A 20861-nucleotide genomic window follows, 5' to 3' on the forward strand; every position below is an offset into this window, starting at 1 on the left:
GGGGATGGAATAGATGTTTTAATAGAAATGTGCAAACAAATAAAATTTTAGGAGGGGAAGGAAAAATATTGGATAAACTGAGGGGGGAAATTTGAAATGTCTTTGATTATGTACCTGATATCTTGTTCAAAATGATGTATATGTGGTTTGTTTTTAAAAAAATAAATAAAAAAAATTCAAAAAAAAATCTCCAGGTGCTGAGGACCCCTCGGAAGCTTTCCCCCAAACAGGTTTGCTGGGCTCAGTATTTCAAATGCTTTAACTTCAACCTGAAATACATTCGGGGGGGACGACACTTGTTAGCTGATGCCCTATCCAGGAAGCCCCAATTTGACAGCCAACGAGAAGAGGTAGTTCATGCTATGATCTCTGAAACCCAACCAGCGGCACAACTTAGCACTACAGCGGAAACATGCCATGTGTTGTGTCTGTGCCCCCCCAAGCCGGGCCCCCTGCCAGAAAATGAATTGGAAAGTGAGGGCGAAGTGCCATCAGGACTTATCTCAGGAGCACTGGCTTCCCTGGCTCAGCTCCAGGAGCCAGAGGCAGGCCAGGTGGAGGAGATAACGAGGCCTCTATCCCGACTCTTCCCCCCCCCCAGCCACTCTTCCAGACCCAGCTGATGGTAATCAGGCCTGGCTGGACCCTAGGTTTTGTAGGCAGGAGAGGCGGGAACAACAGAAGCAGGGGTGGGGCAGCCCTAGGAAGTGCTGAGTCATGGAGCCACACCCCACAGCATATAAAAGCAGCAAGGGCTGCTATGCCTCTTCGTAGCAGGCAAATCAACTGCTTGACTAGAGCTGAACTACTGTTTGTTGATTCATCGGCATCAAGGGAGATAACAGAGACACTTGGCAGATGCTCGCTTGTTTGCTGCCAGAGCTGATAGTGCTGGCTAATTAAGTCATCGCTCGGACTGAGGCGAGGGGGACAGAACACCGTGGTTCCGACCTCCCTGAAAACAAGTTGACAACAGAGCTAAAAGCAGCACTCTCAACCGATACCTGGTTCAAGGAGAACCAGATGGACCTAACCCTAAGATAGGAATTGGCTTGGAAAGGGAGTAAGATTTATGTGCCCAGCAGCACGCGACTTAGGATGCTACAGCGGAGTCATGATTCTCGATTAGGGGGCCACTTTGGAGTTTTAAAAACTCTCCATTTGGCTAGAAGACAATTCTGGTGGCCAAGGATGAAGGCTGATGTAGAGAACTATGTTAAAACTTGCCCCACCTGTGCCACCATGAAGTCCAAACCAGAGAAGCTCTCTGGGCTTCCCTAGACCGTGGCCAAATCCACAGAACCCTGGAAGGAGATTGCAATGGAGTTCATAGTCAAGTTCCCTGATAGTGGAGGGAACAAGGTGATTTATTCTCCAAATAAATGCTGCAACAAACTACCCTCGGCCAAGAAGCTGGCAAAACATTTTGTGAAGTATATCTACAGACTACATGGGGTTTCAAGGAGAATAATATCAGATCACAGGGTCCAGTTTACTGCTAAATTCTGGAAGGAATTCCTGTGGTCCATTGGGTCATCCCAGGGGCTTAGCTCAGCTTTCCACCCATCAACTAATGGATTCACTGAAAAATTGAACGCCATGGTGGAACAATACATTAGATGTTATTTAAATTAGCAACAAGAAAACTGGGCGGAGTTATTACCATTCACAGAAGTGGCTTATAATAATGCAGTACACAGTAGTACTGAGTTGACTCCTTTTCAAATAACTGGGCATGGATTTTGTGCCGATGCCAGAGTTGCCTAGAGAGCCACCCACTTCCATGTCCCTCACAGAATGGATTACCTCATTAAAAAAGGGTTGGGAGAATACTAAGAAAGCTTTAAATGAGTCAACGGAAAAATATAAGGCCCAGGCCAACAAACACCAGTCTCTCCAACCACCTTTCTGAATAGGAGATAAGATATATTTTTCAACCAAATATCTAAGATTGAGGTTACCTAGCAAGAAGTTTGGACCCAAATTCATAGGTCCCTTCCCTATGGTGAAAGTGATTAACCCAGTGACTGTCCAACATAGCTTCCCTCGAATATTAGGGAAAGTGCACCCAGTTTTTCACAGTAGGTTATTGAAACCATTGAGAGGATCTAACTTAAGGCCCTTACCAGCTGCTCACAGGGTGAGTACAAAGTGAGACTCATTATGAAGTTAAGAAGATCCTTGACTCTAGACTATACAGGGGGCGTTTACAGTGGACAACCACTTAGATATGAGCCAGCAGTGTGCAGCAACTGCCAAAAAAGCCAAAACAGTTCTGGGCTGCATAAACAGAGGGATAGTGTTCTGTTTCCCTCCCCCAATACTCCCAACAAAGAGTCAGTCAAAGGCCTTCTTTTCTAATTTATTTACATAGATAAATGTTCTGGCCACGTCTACCCACGGGCCTGCCAAGTCTCTGGAGATAATGAGGAAATTATAGATAAGGCCAGAATTACTCACGAATATATTCTTCCCTCCATTGATACAGTTTTCCTGCGCAAATTCACTGCTTTGTCCAAGACAAAAAACCAGGAAGTTCCGCCTCCTTTTTATAGTCTCTGCAGATGTCACTGCATGACCATCATTCTTTGGCGTTGTCCCAATGCTTCCTCTGCTGCGCGCACCGGTCACGTCTGCGCAGTCTTGCAGCACTCCAAAACTGTTCTTGGGGCGTTGCCAAATCAGAAGAAGGCCTGGGAGAATCAGGCCTTGCCGGCCCCTCCTCCTCCCTTTGGGAGGGTGCCAGGGAGAAAGAGGGCCCAAGAGAAGCAGGCCTTGCCAGGTCTTCTCCCTCACTTTCTGAATCATCCGAGTCCAGGAGTCCGGGTCCAGGAACCTGGGTCACAACAGATAGAATCAAGATCACGTGAAGTGTTAATACCACTTTATAATTCCTTGGTAAGGCCACACTTGGAATATTGCATTCAGTTTTGGTCGCCACAATGTAAAAAAGATATTGAGACTCCAGAAAGAGTGCAGAGAAGAGCAACAAAGATGATTAGGGGACTGGAGACTAAAACATACGAAGAACGGTTGCAGGAACTCGGTATGTCTAGTTTAATGAAAAGAAGGACTAGGTGAGACATGATAGCGGTGTTCCAATATCTCAGGGGTTGCCACAAAGAAGAGAGAGTCAAACTATTCTCCAAAGCACCCGAGGGTAGAACAAGAAGCAATGGGTGGAAACTAATCAAGGAGAGAAGCAACTTAGAACTAAGGAGAAATTTCCTGACAGTTAGAACAATGAATAAGTGGAACAACTTGCCTGCAGAACTTGTGAATGCTCCAACACTGGACATTTTTAAGAAAATATTGGATAGCCATTTGTCTGAAATGGTGTAGGGTTTCCTGCCTGGGCAGGGGATTGGACTAGAAGACCTCCAAGGTCCCTTCCAATTTTGTTATTATGTTATATGTTAGTATTTGGTACACTGGAAAAAGTACCCGTTATCTGAAGGTACGTGGGTGAAAAGTTGGGATGTGAATGCTGATACTCTAGTAGAGCAATTTCATGATAAATTCCCTGAGAAACTAAAGGATCCTCCTGGAACGGGGAGAAGGAGTTAAGAAGTTATGTACAAGGTGTTAACCCCATCTTTTGTGTTTTGTCTGTTTTATTTTTCAGGGTGTGTCTTTTTTTGCGGGGGGGGGGGACACATGTCAGCTTTGGAAGCCATATTAGACCGGAAGCTTCTGTGCTGCCACTGTCTTATGTGTGGGAAAGTAGGAGGGGGGATTTAGTAGAGGGATTGTCTTTAGATATAATAGCATTTTTCCTGTGGGTCACGGTCAGGCATCTGGAGAAGGAGTGGTCGAAATGCTGTTTCGAGATGGGATGGATGGTGATTGGAGCATGTGATCGACTGTGGAGTCGGGATGGTTTTGGGGGATTTGATTTACTGAGGGAAAACCGGACCTCTCAGATTCAGGTTTTCCCAGATGTGGCAGTTTACCTATTCTAGTAAATAGAACTTTGAAAAATGCTTGCTTCAGAGTTTTTACTTGGAGTGGGGTTTTTTCCTGGAACGCTGGCAAATATTACATTTCTCCTCACTAAATGCCTCAGGCAGGTCTTAGATCAAGAAAAGTGAAAATGGTTTGTGTTAAGCTCCATCTCACCTGAGGAGATTGGATTGGAGGTCATAACTTCCCATTTCCATCCGTTCAAAAGCATCTGGGATTCTGGTTAACGATTGGCTTCAAGATGGAGGCAACTGGTTCCAGTCTTGGGAATCTCCAGATCCCAAAGCTGTCACATCTCTCCACTCTGGCTTGTGGGGCGACTTCATTGGGCTGGACGTGACACGATATTCAGGCAGTCTCTCCTCCTGTCCCCTTTCTGAGTTGGATCAGACTGGCAACTTTTCCAGGAATCCAACTGCTTGGGCCGAACGCCTAGCCTTCATGTCATCTCTGCAGCTTCACTGGCTTGCACCACTTCTTCAGAAGGAGAATACCAAGTCTTAATAAGTCCTCCGGTATCAGTCCCCATGGCTCCCTCTGCGATCTCCTCTTTCTCCTCCATCTTTGCTGAGTCTTCACACTACCCGAGTTTTAGGTCGTTACTGGGGCTCAGCACCCCGGACAGCCCCCTTTCGGGGTGCCATTAGGATTTTAGGGATTTGAGTTAACACCATGACCTTGACCAAAGGGAAGAATGTTATTATGTCTAACTACAATCACTCTATTGAATCCCCCCTCCTACTTTCCCAAGCGCAAGAAGCTGGCAGCGTGGAAGCTTCTGGTGTTAATATGGCTTCCAAAGCTGACATTACCTTTCAATCCTATGATTTCGTTATTCTATACCAGGGGTGTCCAAACTTGGTCCCTTTAAGACTTTTGGACTTCAACTCCCAGAGTTCCTCAGCCAGCTTTGCTGGCTGAGGGACTCTGGGAGTTGAAGTCCAAAAGTCTTAAAGGGACCAAGTTTGGACACCCCTGTTCTATACTTAGTTTCATAACCTCTTTTCTGAGGGAGGCCAGAAATTATAATTGGGGCTATCTGTAAGCAGATCTGCTCTTGCCCCTGAGCCACAATCCTTCATTTTGGAACTATTGTTAAGTGTCTTCTAGACAGTAGCAGTAGAGAGTGGAAAATACCTTCTAAACAGTAGAAATGGGGGAAATGGATATATATGCCCAAATTTTAATTAGATCTAACTTTTAAATCCACTAATAGAATACTGTTATTAAATTACTTTATTTACATAAATGTTTTGGAATTCGTTCCTGGAACTGAGATCTTTTACATAACTTCATGTTTAATTTGTGTGGCTCAGGCTGTAAGAAGCCTGTTATTAAACACAGCTGCTTGCAATTACTGCAGGCTCGAGTCCCACCAGGCCCAAGATTGACTCAGCCTTCCATCCTTTATAAGGTAGGTAAAATGAGGACCCAGATTGTTGGGGGGGGCAATAAGTTGACTTTGTATATAAATATACAAATAGAATGAGACTATTGCCTTACACAATGTAAGCCACCCTGAGTCTTCGGAGAAGGGCAGGATATAAATGTAAATTAAAAAATTTGCTATTTATCATGCAGCTTTGATTTTTACTGGTTCTTCCTAAGAGTGAATTTGATTTAATCACTGATCAAGAAAACTAAATCATGATTTAATCCCAGTCAGAAACATTGTGTAATTGTCATTTTCAGTAAAATGGCTTTCTTTTTGATGTAACCTGAATACATATTCTTTAGTATTTACACAGAATATAAGAGTTCGAAGTTGATGCAAGAAATATATTATATCAATTTCTGTTTAAACAGTTGAAGTGAACAGTTCTTACAACATTTTTTTCCTAAGGTCCAGCCAAAATCTGCTTCCTTGTAATTTCCTTGTTTCTTGTCCTGCCTTTTGGAAAAACTCTGAACAATCTTGCCCCATCTTTTGCATGACAGCCTTCCAGATATGTGAAGACAGTTAGCTCTCTTTTCTCAGCATATCAGTGTTACCAATCATTCTCTATAATCTCTTTAGAGGTCACTTAGTTTTTCCTAGATTGGTTTTTCCCAAGCTATCAGTTTGATAATACATTTTCTAAAATGTGTCCAGATATTTTAGATGTAATCTGACCATCATAGAATAAACAGAAATATGTCTTCTTTTGATCTTGCATTGTATTTCTGTTGATACGGTCTAGAATTATTGCTTTGTTTGCATCACCAGCAGTGATGGGTTTCTACTGGTTCACCCCAGTTCAGGTAAACCAGTAGTGGCGGTGGTGGGAGGCTCCGCCCACCCACCCGGACATCATCATGGATGCTCTACGCATACACAGAAGGTTCTGCGCATGCGCAGAAGCACCACGCAAGAGCAAAGCAAGTGCACATGCACAAGCAAAGCAAGCGCACACACCCGCACACTCACAGTTCTGAACTGGTAGTGAAGATAAGTGGAATCCACACTACTTATCACCAGCCTATTTTATTTTATTTTATTTTATTTTATTTTATTTTATTTTATTTTATTATTTTATTTTATTTTATTCTTTACTTTTCAATTCAATTCAATTCAATTATTAAATTAAATTAAATTAAATTAAATTAACATTTATATAGCTCATCTTATTCCAAATTCTGGGTGACCCCAAATCATGAACAAAAACAATACCAGTAATAAAATAACATAAAAACATATTAATACTATTATAAATATTTTTGGTTCATGTTCAATTTATAACAGACCAATACACCCAGATGCTTTTTATATGGAGAGATAGTCATAACTTTTTTTTTTATATATATAAAAAAGTTTTATTTTTACAATCTTATCAAATAATTCATCCAATGTACAGTTATATACAATTAGTCGGGCCTGCCCAGTCACCACCCCCCTTTTTAACCTTCTTCCCTCTTCTACCTTCTTTTACTTTCCAAACCTTCCTCTCCTTCTCTTATCTACCTCCTCTCCTCCCTCCACCCTACACTCTTCTCCCTCTTCTACCCCTCTTCCTTCCTCTTCTCCTCTTTCCTACCTCCTACTCTCTTTTTTCCTCCCCACCGTTCTAAAATGGCAACTGGTCAGACCCGACCCTACATTAATTATATTTATACATCTTCAATAATCCCTGTACATTAACCATCACTCCATCACTAACCTCAACACCCCAATTTCCTTCCCTTTACCCCCACCCCCACCCCGACTTCCCAGAACAAAATGCAGGGTATCAAAACTAACAATCATAATCTAAAATAATTCCTAAATTATAATCTCTAGTCTCTCCACGCTTATTCACACTCTCAATTCCCCTCTCCTTCAAAAATATATCTAATACAAAATATTTCCTAAATTTACTCATATGCTATTTGATATTTTTTTATCTGATACTTATTTTGAATATAATCAATCCACATTTTCCATTCTAAAATATATTTTTCTTGTGTATAGTCTTTCAAGTAAGCAGAGATTTTTGCCATTTCTGCCAGATTTGATACTTTAAGAGTCCATTCTTCAATTGTAGGTAATTCTTCTTTCTTCCAATATTGAGCAATCAAAAGTCTTGCGGCTGTTATTAAGTTCAAAATCAATTTAGTCTCTATAGCTGTACAATCCATAATTATTCCTAGTAAAAGAACTGCGTCGTAAACTTAATCTTCTTTTTCAAAATATTCTGCATGATCCACCATACTTTAATCCAAAATGCTTTAACTTTTTTGCAAGTCCACCATATATGATAATAAGTAGCATCTTCACAATCACATCTCCAGCATTTAGCCTGTACATTAGGATACATACATGACAATTTTTTGGGGTCTAAATGCCATCTATAAAACATCTTATAAAAATTTTCTCTCATATTTTGCGCTTGTGTAAATTTAACATTCCTCACCCAAATTCTTTCCCAAGTTTCCAACATTATTGGTTGCTGAAAATTTTGTGCCCACTTAATCATACAATCCTTAACCAAATCAGTCTCTGAATCTATTTCTACTAATACATTATACAACCTCTTAATATGCTGTTGACCTTGATCTCTCATTTGTTTTAACAAATTATCCTCAATTTGCTTAACACCTATTTTTTGATCTAATTTCCATCTAGCTTGTAGTTGTCCATATTGGAACCATGTATAATTTTTCCCTTCTTCCCCCATCTTTTCTCTAGATTTTAATTGTAACTCCCCCTTTTCCATACAAAGAAGTTCTTTATAAGTAACTACCTCCATCTTTTGATATATATTTATATTTTCTATCATGTGTCTCGGGTTTGCCCATATTGGAATCTTTCCATCTAATTTGTATTGATATTTCCTCCAAACCCTCAATAATGCATTTCTAATTATATTATTTTTAAATATTTTATCAACTTTCTTATCATATAATAAATAGGCATGCCACCCATATAACAAACCATAACCTTCTATATTCAGAACTCTTTCCTCAGTTAAATTAATCCAATCAGTAATTAATGATAAAACAACTGCTTCATAATACAATTTTAAATTAGGCATTTTAAGACCCCCCCTTTCCCTTATATCCTGCATTACTTTTAATTTTATTCTTGGTTTTTGCCCATCCATACAAATTTACTAATCCCTTTTGCCATTCCTGTAATTTAATATCATTCTTAAACACCGGTATCATTTGAAACAAAACAAAACCTGGGCAAAACATTCATTTTATAGCCGCTATTCTTCCCAGCAAAGATAGTTGTAACTTCTTCCAACTCTCCATTTCTTTCCATACCTTCTGCCACAATACCTCATAATTATTTTTGTATAATTTAACATTTGAAGCTGTAATATATATTCCTAAATATTTAACCTTTTAACGATTTCAAGACCTGAAGTTCTTTCTAACTCTTCTTTTTGTTGTATATTCATATTTTTAGTTATCATCTTTGTCTTTTGCTGATTCACCTTAAATCCAGATACTTTACCATACTGACCAATTATATCTTTTAAACCAGTTACTGAGTATATTGGTTGAGATACAGTAACAACCAGGTCATCTGCAAAAGCTCTTAATCTATAATCTTGATGTTTAACTCTAATTCCCTTTATTCGATCGGAACCACGTATGTTATTCAGAAGAATTTCTAAAGTTAAAATAAAAAGTAATGGGGACAAGGGACATCCCTGTCTCGTCCCTTTCTCAATTTTAAAAGTTTCTGTTAACCCACCATTTACTATTATTTGTGCTGTTTGCTTCTGATATATTGCTTTAATTGCACGAATAAAATAATCCCCAAATTGCATTTTTTCTATTACTTTAAACAAAAACTGCCAATCCAATCTATCAAAAGCTTTTTCAGCATCCAAAAAAAGGAATGCCGCTGATACTTGGTTGTTTCGTTCCAAATATTCAAGTAAATTTACGATTTGCCTCACATTATATCTCATCTGCCTACCCTTAATAAATCCTGACTGATCATTATGAATTATTTGATTCATCACTGGCATTAATCTATTAGCCAATATCTTGGTAAATATCTTGTAATCAGTATTTAAAAGTGATATAGGCCTATAATTCTCTGCTTTAATACCATCTCGATCTTCCTTCGGTATTAACGAAATAAAGGCTGTCCTCCATGAAGGGGGAACATCTCCTCCCATTTGAATTTTATTAAATAACTCTTTAAGTGGTTCAACCATCTCGAGAGATAGTCATAACTTGACTACGGTAATTGGGAACCTTACAGATGCTTAGTCAAAAGCTTTGCTGAAGTCAAAATATTCTATGTCAACCATATTCAAATAAATTAATCACTATCCAAAAAAATGTTCTTTGGCATGACAAAGTCATTCTTGATAAAGCCATGCTAACTCCTGCCAAACAATACATTCTTTTCTAAAAGCTCATAGGTTGAGTATGTAACTTTTGTAATTGTGGGACTGTCGTAAATACTTGTGGTTATCACGTAACTTTGAACGGTCACTAAGTGAACTGTTATAACTCAAGTATTACCTGCATTCCTGAATACTCTTCTTCCTCCAAACAAAATAAATATAGCCACAAAAAAATAAATTTGCTGAATTAGAATCTTTCTTTCTGTATCTATTATACTTAGCCTTTTTAGATGGTTTCTAAAGTTTGGCTCTTAGTTCTACTATTCCTATAGTTTCAAATTTCGTATTTTTTTCATAACTGACTTGCATTTTCTCCAAACTGATGAGATAAATAATTCCTACATTTGGAAAACAAGATATTAAAAAATTATAATGCACCATTTTCCATAATGTTTCCTCCTATATGAAACATTTTAAAAATAATTATATAAAACTTTTAAAAACTAGGGAAGAAAATTTTTCTTAAGGGGTTTTCTTGTTGGAAAAATGAAAATAAGGACCCTTTCTCGGATTTGTATGTTGCAATATTAGCCATATGGATTCCTTTGAGAGATTGCTTATGTGCAAAGATCAGCATAGGTAACCTTTGAGAGACTGCTTATGTGCAAGATCAGCATAAGTAACTTTGGCTAATTTTATCATGTACAAAAGAAATAAGCAGAAACTTGTTTGATGTCAGTCACATCAAGGCTGTAGTACGATGGTGTGAAATGTATCAACACTTTTGTGATTAGCCACAGGACATACCTTTTCTGATAAGGTTCCTTTCACAAAGCTTCTTAGAAGTTTCTTCTACATACAACTATATGAGATTTATTAACACGCAGGGTCAGGATATTACAAGATGTATTTCTGTTTGCTACGTGTAGCTTGAATAGTGTAACTGTAGAACACCTTAGACACGTGTGGGAGTGATGTCCTTGTAGCGCGTGTAGGCTGCCATGCAGCTGTACCACGTGGGCAAAAGCAGAGAACAAAGAGCAGCCACCTCATGGCAGAGAACAAAGAGCCACCTCATGGCAAAACTCCTCCCAAGAATCACAAGCTTTCTCCCAAAATCATAGGCTTGTGGATGTGCTTGCAGTCACGTATTCACATGTTGATTATATGCTAATATATAACCTCCCCTGCTTACCTTTTGTAACCACCCATCTTTACCTAAACACAATAAAAAGGGGCTCTGGAATTTGCTCTGGGCTTTTTCATCCCAGACATTCTCTAGGCTCTCACCCTGAGAAGTCCATGAGTCTGTCGTTCATCAGCAGCCTTCATGAGAAGCCCACCAGATAATTCAACATTTGTAAATACTTTGCATTTAGTAAAAAGACAATGCCGGTAGCTCCCTCTCAAAAAGGACATAGAAAGTTATGTTGCTAGCTGCCCTGTGTGTGCGTCAGCCAAACGGCGGCAAGGGAAAACATCCAGACTTTTACGGCCAGTTGCAGACCCTTCAGCAAATTGGAGAGAGATCTCTATGGATTTTATTGTGGAGCTGCCTGAGAGTTCTGGGATACACAGTAATCTGGGTCGTTACAGATCTTTTTTCCAAATGGGCCCATTTCATATCAACAAATTCCCACTGCTAGGCCCCTGCCAAAATTATTCTTGGTGCACATTTATCAGTTACATGGTGCTCCACATCGAATTATATCAGATCAGGAAGTCTAAGTATATTATATCCACAGTATTCCGTTGGTCAACTAATTTAGTCACTATGTTGAAGAATGAAATAAGATTGATTTGGCATGATCTGTTTTTAACAAACCCATGCTGGCTGCTGGTTATTACTTTACTCATTTTTAAGTGTTGGCAGATCTGTTTTTTTATTATTTTTTCAGTATCTTCCGGTGAATTGATGATAGACTGATTGGTCTGTAGTTTCCTGGGTCTGTTTTCCCCCCCCTTTTTTTGAAGATGGGAACCACATCAGCACTTTTCCAGTCCTCTGGTAGTCCCCCGGTGTTCCATGATTTTTGAAAGATATGATGCAGTGGTTCTGAGATGACATCTGCCAAGCTCCTTTAGAACTTAATATAATCCGTCAGGTCCTGGTGATTTGTATTCATCAAGATCAGACAGGTGTTCTCTTACTATTTTTTTCGCTTATTTTAACTTTTATTTCCAGTTTGTTTTTTACAGTTATGTTTCTGGTAGATTGGGCTATAATTTCTTTTTGTGTGAAGACCGATACAAAGAATGAGTTAAACAGCTCTGCGTTCTCTCTGTTGTCTGTTACTTCTTTGCCGTCTTCTTTCTTTAGTGGACTGATTTTCTGGATTCAGGAAAAGTAAAGGTGGTGCTTGACTGGCATCCCACACACACTTGTTGACAACTCCAAAGCTTCCTGGGATTTGCCAACTTTTACAGACAATTCCTCCTGGCTTTTGTGGAGGTCGCCCTGCCCCTAACAGAACTGTTGAAGACAGGGTCTCCCCTGATGAAGCAGAAGCCAACCCAGCCACTCGCTTGGACAATGGACTGTCAAAAAGCCTTTGAGAAGTTAAAAAGACTCTTTGCCCAGGAGTTGATCCTGCAGCACCCAGATCCAAAGCAACAGTTCATAATACAGGCAGATGCTAGCGATGTAGCTGTAGCAGCGGTGCTCCTGCAAAAGGATCCAAAAAGGGCAACTCCTGCTGTATACCTACATGTCCCAAAAACTTACTAACACTGAGAGGCAATGGGGCCCTTTGGGAGAAGGAGGCCTACGGAGTTCGCTGGGCTCTAGTTTCATGGAGACACTTCCAAGAGGGGGGAAAAGTGCCTTTCGAGATCTGGACTGATCACAAAAACCTTGAAGCCCTGAAAAACCCCAGAAAATTCTCCCAAACAAGTCCACTGGGCACAGTACTTTAGATGATTCAAATTCGAACTAAAGTACATCCCAGGAGGAAAAAAACCTGTTGGCAGATGCCTTGTCGAGAAAACAGCAGTTTGACAGTCGCCAGGAGGAAGTAGTCCATGCCATCATTCCTCCCGCACAACCAGCAGCACAAGTCACCACCAGAAGCCAAGCCAGGTGGCCATCCAACCCCAGCGAGGACAAGGTGACAGCTGCGTTAAAAGCTGCACTACCAGATGACCTGTTCTGTTTCCCTTCCCCCAATACTCCCAGCAAAGAGTCCGTCAGAGGCCTTCCTTTTTTCCTTTTATTTACATAGATACATGTCCTGGCCACGTCTACCCACGGGCCTGCCAAGTTTCTGGAGATAACGAGGAAATTATAGATAAGGCCAGAATTACTCACGAATATATTCTTCCCTCCATTGAAACAGTTAGCTCGCGCCAATTCATTAGCTCGCGCCAACTCATTACTTTGTCCAAGACAAAAAACCAGGAAGTCCCGCCTCCTATTTATAGTCTCTGCAGATGTCACTGCATGACAATTATGACTTGGCTTTGTCCCAACTCTTCCGCTGCTGCGCACGGCGATCACGTCTACGTAACCTTGCATCACTCCAAAACTGTTCTTGGGGCGTTGCCAAATCAGAAGGAGGCTCCATGGAATCAGGCTGTGCCGGCCCCTCCTCCTCCCTTTGAGTGGGTGCCAGGGAGGGAAAGGGCTCAAGAGAAGCAGGGCTGGCCAGGTCTTCTCCCTCACTTTCTGAATCATCCGAGTCCAGGAGTCCGGGTCCAGGAACCTGGGTCACAACATGACCCCTGGCTCACAGACAATAAAGATGTCTTGACTACGAGGGAGGGACTAGCTTGGAAAGGATCCAAACCATGGGTGGTATTCGACCGGTTCAGATTGGTTTGGGTGAACTGGTAGCAGCGATTTGAATTGGTTTGCCGAACCAGTAAATACCACCTCTGACTGGCCCCTCCTATGGTCTCCCGGTTGCCACTGGCCCCTTCTGGCCACTCGCTGCTCACCCCTTCTCGCCGCTCGCTGCTTGCCCCTTCCGGCCGCTCACTGCTCGCCCCTTCCAGCCGCTCGCTGCTCGCCCCTTCCGGCCGCTCACTGCTCGCCCCTTCCGGCCGCTCACTGCTCGCCCCTTCCGGCCGCTCACTGCTTGCTGCTTGCTCTGCCAACCCCACCCCCACCCTATATATGTTGCCTTCACCACGTGGCCCAGCTAATCACCTCATCAGCTCTGTTCATCTCACCAAAGGTAAGCAATACACGCCACGTGCTTGCCCTTCGCCTTTTGTTGGGGGCCAGGGCCCAGGGATGCGCCATTCCCTGAGGCCCAAGAGCTGCTGCCCACCTTGGTCGGGTCAAAGAATGCGCCGTTCCCTGGCTCAGGCCTTACCCCGGAGCCACCACATGCTCGTTGCCTGCCCCAGCCGGGTCGGGGAATGTGCCATTTCCTGGCTCCAGCCTTGCCCCAAAGCTGACACCTGCAAGCCGCCCACCTCACTCACCTACCTTCACAGCAACTGACATGGGGGGGGGGGTGGACACAGCTCGGCTGCCTTTCGCACCAAGAAATCTCCAGCCACCAGCGGTCATTTTCCACTGCCTTCTGAGCAGCTCTGCTGCGATGCCGTCCCTCTGGCTGCTGCTGTTCTCCTGGCTGGGTTCGACCATGCATGTGCATCCCATTGCCCGCCACTGCAGCTTGTGGCCAGACCCATCCAGAAGAACGGCAGCAGCCAGAGGGACAGCATGGCAGAGGAGCTGCTTAGAAGGCAGCCTCTGACTGCAGTCTTTAAGATACGATCCCGTGAGGGAGGGGTGACCATAAAGGGACAGACTGGGCCCAGCGGCTGCCTTCTGAGCAGCACCACTGTGAAGGGAGGGATAAAAGTTCAGCTTCTCTCTGCTGTAGCATTGAACGTGGCTGCTTCTCTCCTGTTTCTCGGGCTCATACACATACAGCAAACATGAGAAGGAGGCGAGAAGCAGCCAAGTTGAGCGCTAGAAGACTTGGCCAGCCAAATTTTTCTGTTGGTTCTGTGGGCATAGCTTGGTGGCCATGTATTGGTGGCTTGCTGTGAGTGATGTCAAGTTGGCCACGCCCATTCAGTCACATGACCTCCCACCAAGCCATGCCCACAGAACCGGTAGGGGAAATAATTTAATATCATCACTTATCCAAACTGTATGTCCCTACAAGCTTGAGACTGGAGGTGTTACAGTGCAGCCATGACTCAAAGCTTGCTCTTCAGTAAAAACCCTGCATCTCGCTAGAAGGGAATTTGATGGCCAAATATAAAAGCAGATGTGGAAGACTAGTAAAGAGCTGTGCCACCTGTGCTGCCATGAAAATGTGACCAGGAAAACCCCATGGACTTCTTCAGTTAGTGGCAAACCCCAGCAGACCCTGTGAGGAAATTGCAATGGATTTTATAGTTGAGCTCCCAGAGAGTTGGGGGAACACAATAATTTGGACAGTCATTGAATTATTTTCCAAGCAAGCCCACTTTCCTGCTTGCTCTGTACTGTCTTCTGTGAAGAAACTGGCTAAACTATTCATCAAACATATCTACCGCCTGCACGGAATACCCTGCCGAATCATCTCAGACTGGGGAGTCCAGTTTACGGCCAAGTTCTGGAGCGAGTTCCTGAGATCCATCGGATCCACACAAGGACTTAGCTCAGCTTTTCATCCGCATATGAACGGTACTGTGGAACGAGCGAACTCAATGGTGGAACAATATATAAGATGCTATGTGGATTACCAACAAGAGAATTGGATGGACCTATTACCATTTGCAGAAGTGGCTTATAACAACGCCGTGCATAGCAGCACTGGTTGACCCTTTTCCAAATTACCAATGGCATGGAATTTGTCCCCATGCCTGAACTGCCCAGAGAACCCCACTCTTCTGTGTCTTTGACAGAATGGATGGAGTCTCTGAAAAAAGGATGGAAGAATACTAAAAAAGCGCTGGCAGAAGCTGCAGAGGAATATAAAAAGCAGGCAGACGGACACTGTTTTCTTCAACCTTCCTTCCCTGTGGGAGATAAAGTTTTCCTACCAACCAAATACATATGGTTGAGGCTGCCTAGCAAAAAATTGGGTCAATTACTTTCACTATTGGAAAGGGACCTAAAAATTTAGGTCCCTTTCCAATAGTGAAAGTAATTGACCCAGTGACAGTTCAGTTTAGCCTCCCCTGCATTCTAGAGAAAGTGCACCCTGTGTTTCATGTGGCCTGCTGAAACCAGTCCTTGCATCTAGATTAATAGTGCAAGGAGAAACCCATTATGAAGTGAAAAAATGTTTAGATTCTAGACTGTATAAGAGTTGTTTACAATGTTTAGTTCATTGGAAAGGTACCCTTTGCTTGAAGCTAACTGGGTTAAGAGTTGGAATGTGAAAGCAGATAAACTGGTTAAACAGTTCCATGACAAATATCCTGATAAGCCAAAGGGAAGAGGTGGTTAGGTGTATGGTTTTAACCCCCTGTATTACTGTCATTTCAGGACATGCTTTTCTGCTGAGGAAGGGGGGCGGCCTGTCAGACCTGGAAGCCATCTTTTACATTTGGGCCTTCAGGCCTGCCATATTTTCTATTGTGGGAAAATGGGATGGGAGATTGTATAGAGTGGGTGATAGATAGTCATAACAACATTCTTTTCTCCGAGAGTCAAGGTCACCTTGCCCTGCAGCTGTGATGAGGTGACTGGGAAGCATCTCCAGTTTTGGATGGTGTCTGATTGAATCATGATGGACTGGGTGCTGGGCAGGGACTTGAACTTTCTTTTGGGTGGGGAAAACCTGGAAACTTTCAGATTCAGGTTTCCTAGATGTGCCAATATGACATCTCTAATAAAATGGAACTTTGAGGAAACTCAAGCCTTGGAGAATAATAATAATAATAATAATAATAATAATAATAATAATAATAATAATAATAATAATAATAATAATAATAATAATAATAATAATAATAATGTTTTAATTTGTATACCGCCCTTCTCCCGAAGGACTCAGGGCGGTGAACAGGCAAATAAAATACAAACAGAAACATACACCATAATTAAAACAACCCTTAAAAAACTGATTCAAATTTGCCAGAAAATTTAAAATAACATTACACCCCATAAAATTACAGAAATTTAAAACCCATCAAAATTCAATTAAAATTAAAATTTAAAATTTAGAATTTAAAATCAGGCTAGTATTCTTTCGTTGAGGGTGTTACTTGGATCCTTGACACTTAACCCTGAAAGAGATTAAAATGGGTTTAGATAATCGCTTTCCTCCAGGATCCTGGAGTTGTTGACCACCTTCTTAATTCTTTTTTTTTTTAAAGAATGTTGGAGGCTGAACTATACTTTTCCAGAATCATTGGGTTCAGTGTCTACTTCTTGAAGAGAGGGTGTATGACCATCTCCTTTGAATTCAATATTCTCTGTCAAAGAATTAATCAAAAGACAGTATCGGATTTAATAGCCATAGTTCCATAAATCATGAGTTCATGAAGTGTAGATTTTTATATTTATTTATTTATTTATTTTTCATATTTTTATACCGCCCTATCTCCCTAGGGACTCAGGGCGGTTTACAGGCAGATAAAAATACATATAAATACACAATGAAACATACAATTAAAAAACTTATTCTAAAAAGCCAATTAGTTAAAATATCAAAGTACATAATAAAAACCCGTTAAAACCAATTAAATTTAAAATCTAAAATCTAATCCAGTCCTGCGCAGATGAATAGATGAGTTTTAAGCTCGCGGCGGAAGGTTCGGAGGTCCGGAAGCTGACGAAGTCCTGGGGGGAGCTCGTTCCAAAGGGTGGGAGCCCCCACAGAGAAGGCCCTTCCCCTGGATGTCGCCAGACGGCATTGCCTAGCCGACGGCACCCAGAGGAGTCCCTCTCTGTGAGAGCGCACGGGTCGGTGAGAGGTATTCGGTAGCAGCAGACGGTCCCGTAAATAGCCCGGCCCTATGCCATGGAGCTCTTTGAAGATCATTACCAAAACCTTGGTAATATAATTGGATAAGTACATTTAATTGAATTGAACTGAATTAGAATGGGATTTACTTCAAACTGACATCTATAAGATTTTGTTTTCAATTGTATATTTAATGCTTCCTTTAAGAACTAATATGTTTTTCCTCTTCCTTTTAGCACTTACAATAAAATATGGGCAGAAGCCCAAGAATCTCTCAACTGCTTGTTGCAAAAGGAGATTGAAGAGAAGTCCCCAAAACCACTGAAAGACCGCCTGTTAATTTTTCAGATGCTTGCTACTTTCTACATCAAATATGTGCAGATATTTCACAACTTAGAATCTGCTTATGACCAGATTGTTCACCCACAAAAGCGCTTAATTATTCGTCAAGTTCTGGATGGTGTAATGGGCCGTATCTTGGAATTGAAGAATGAAATGGTAGAATTGGAATACTCAGAATACCATTACTTTGATGACATTTTACAGGATCTTAAATTATCCCCTGTAAGTATACTTCAGAAATGCATATTTTCTTGTGTCCATCCAGTCCCAATATAGTGCAGCTTTTTATTTTGCTTTTTGACTGTTTTATTTTATTTACTAATTTAAATTAATTTAAAAATCAGAGTTTTCTATCCATGTTCAATTTCACTTGAGAAGATCATATAGAAAAACATCAGAATCTCACAGTTCTATAGTTGTTTGTGTTTTTAATTCTTGCATTGCAAAATTTATGATTTTCACCTCAGAAATACAGAGGCCTAGATCAATATATCTGTTATGATAAATGATGATTTCCAGAGTTGTTTTTTTTTTGAAATTTAGATTATAGTATTACTCTAAATGTATATATAGAGTATGTACTCTGGTATATAGTGTAGAATATATACTCTAGTATATAAGGTATATATTCTAGTATATATTCTATTATATAAACAGACCTATTACCATATAGAAAAATAATTATCAGAGGATGCAAATGCTCTTTCCATTTTTTATATCACTTATCTTTACAATAGAACAATTGTTGGTCTGTTTTGATACAGCTGTTTTAAGCGACTTTTATTTTGAAGTAATTTTGGAGCAGATGTTAGTTTAGCCATTTGAAACCTAAATATGATTGTATCCCCATTTGGGTGGAGGGATCACTAAAACAGATTTTTGGAAGTTAGAATGAAATAAAACTTTCAGATGGCTGTGCAAGCATTCCATATTGTTTAAGAGTTAGACCCTCAGAATAGTTCTAACATCTTCTTACTCAGTAGCTTAGAGATGAAAATTGGATTTAGAGGGCTTCCGGTGGCGCCACCTTCTTCGCTGAGTTCCTAATTAAGGAGCTCCGTACTGAACTTCATAAAAGCCAGGAAAACGCCGGCTTTAATCTCTTTCCCTGGATGAAAGGGAAAGATAAGAGCTGCGGGGGTGTGGTAGACCTCCCCAGGGGCTTTGTTTTTAATTAGGCAGAGCCCTGAAGGTCGAGAGTCCCATAAATATTCCTGCCAAGCTCCGACTTCAGTGCGTGCCTGCAAAAGCAGGAAAAGAAAAAAGTGTCCATCTCTGCTAATTGTCTTATCTTTATGGATTCCTATAAGCAGACGGAATGAGCACGAGTGAACAGCTACTGGATTGCAAGTATTTTTGATTTCCTGACTTCTACCCTTTTAAAAAGAGAAACTTTTTTTTCTTTGTTTCAACTGACTCTTTAAGATGGCGCCTGAAAGGGAGTGAAAGTGAAGAATGGAATTCTAAACAGCCTGTGTAACTAAGAAGCTAAGAAATGTTATGTGTGGATTTTAATGAAGTGAAGTGAGCTCTCCTATATTTAAAGGGGAAAAGAGAAGTTTCTAGACTTATATTTTGTGAATTTTAAAAACTGAAATGGCTACTAAACCACCTAAGACTGGGGGTAGAAGGGGTTCTGAACCAGCTTTAGAAGATTTGATTAAAGAACAAGGGAAAGTCTTTGAAGAAAGGTTTAAGGAGATAATGGATAATAATGAGAAAATAAGAGAACACATAAAAGAAGATAATAAAAAGATAAGAGAAGTATTTTGATCGCTTTTCAAGTTTTGGCAAAAAGACTGGAGGGGGTGGAGGAGGAGGTGCAAGAAATTGCTCAGTCAAATCAGCAAATAGAAAATAGAATGGGGGGAATGCAAATTAAATAGGACAAAAATGAAGATCAAGTGGTGGTGATGCAGTATAGAATGATGGAAGGAGCTCTGAGAATTAGGGGCTTGAATGAGGAGAAAGGGGAAGATTTAAAAAAAAAATTATCAGAAGCCCTGGCTGAATTTATTGAACTTGATCCACAAGAGGTTGCTTATCAAATTGACAAAATTTATAGAGTTAATTCCTGGATTGCTAGGCAAAAGAAACTTCCTAGAGACATTGTGGTTTATTTTTTGAAAAGAACAGTGAGAAATCAAATTTTGCAAGTTGCATTTCAGAAAAACTTGAAAATAGGAGAACAGGAGCTGAAGGTTTTGAAAGAGATTCCTCCCAAGATGTTAAGGGATAGAAAGGACTTTACATTTTTTACACAAGAACTTAAGAAATACCAGATTCAATTTAGATGGGAGGTTCCAGTTGGTTTGACAGTGTATTATCAAGGAAGGAGATATCGTATTGATACAGTGCTTAAGGCCAAAGATTTTCTTTCCACCGTGCTGAAACTTGAAGTAGAAATAATAGAAAAAAGAATTCAAGAGACTCAAATGGGTGTGGAAGCTGAGGTGATTCCAGTGATGTTACCATCTGAGGAACAACCACAAGAACAAAGACTGACGAGGGGAGCCCTTAAGCGTAAAGAAAAGGAGCAACAAACTCAAAGTAAAGTTCAGGATTCTGCTACAGAAGTGGTGGGAGGAGCACGGCCGAAGATACGGGAGGACGATCTTCAGCTGATCGCTAAAAAGCTTCAGCAGGCCAGTAATGGCAAATAAAATCTTGACCTGGAATGTCAATGGTTTGAATTCAGCTCAGAAGAGAAGAAAAATATTTCATTATTTGAAACAATTTAGAAATGATGTAATTTGCTTACAAGAAACGCATATTAAACTATCAGATCAAAAGTACTTAATAAACTCAAAGTTAGGTAAACATTTTGTTGCCTCTGCTTTGGACAAAAAACATGGCATAGTGGTTTATTTGAGAAAAGATATACCAGCCAAGTTAATAGAGGCAGATATTCACGGAAGATATATTGCTA

General features: G+C 40.8%; 1 protein-coding gene across 1 annotated transcript in view; it reads left to right on the forward strand.

The window, feature by feature from the left end:
* Positions 1–20861, forward strand: part of IQCA1 (IQ motif containing with AAA domain 1) — a 331503-nt gene that overhangs the window by 39593 nt on the left and 271049 nt on the right. The window contains exon 2 of the mRNA XM_058185159.1: positions 17827–18154. Within this exon, the coding sequence (XP_058041142.1) occupies positions 17827–18154 (328 nt within the window). The remainder of the gene's footprint in view (positions 1–17826; positions 18155–20861) is intronic.

This window comes from Ahaetulla prasina, chromosome 1 (genome assembly GCF_028640845.1).
Source record: "Ahaetulla prasina isolate Xishuangbanna chromosome 1, ASM2864084v1, whole genome shotgun sequence".
NCBI lineage: Eukaryota > Metazoa > Chordata > Lepidosauria > Squamata > Colubridae > Ahaetulla > Ahaetulla prasina.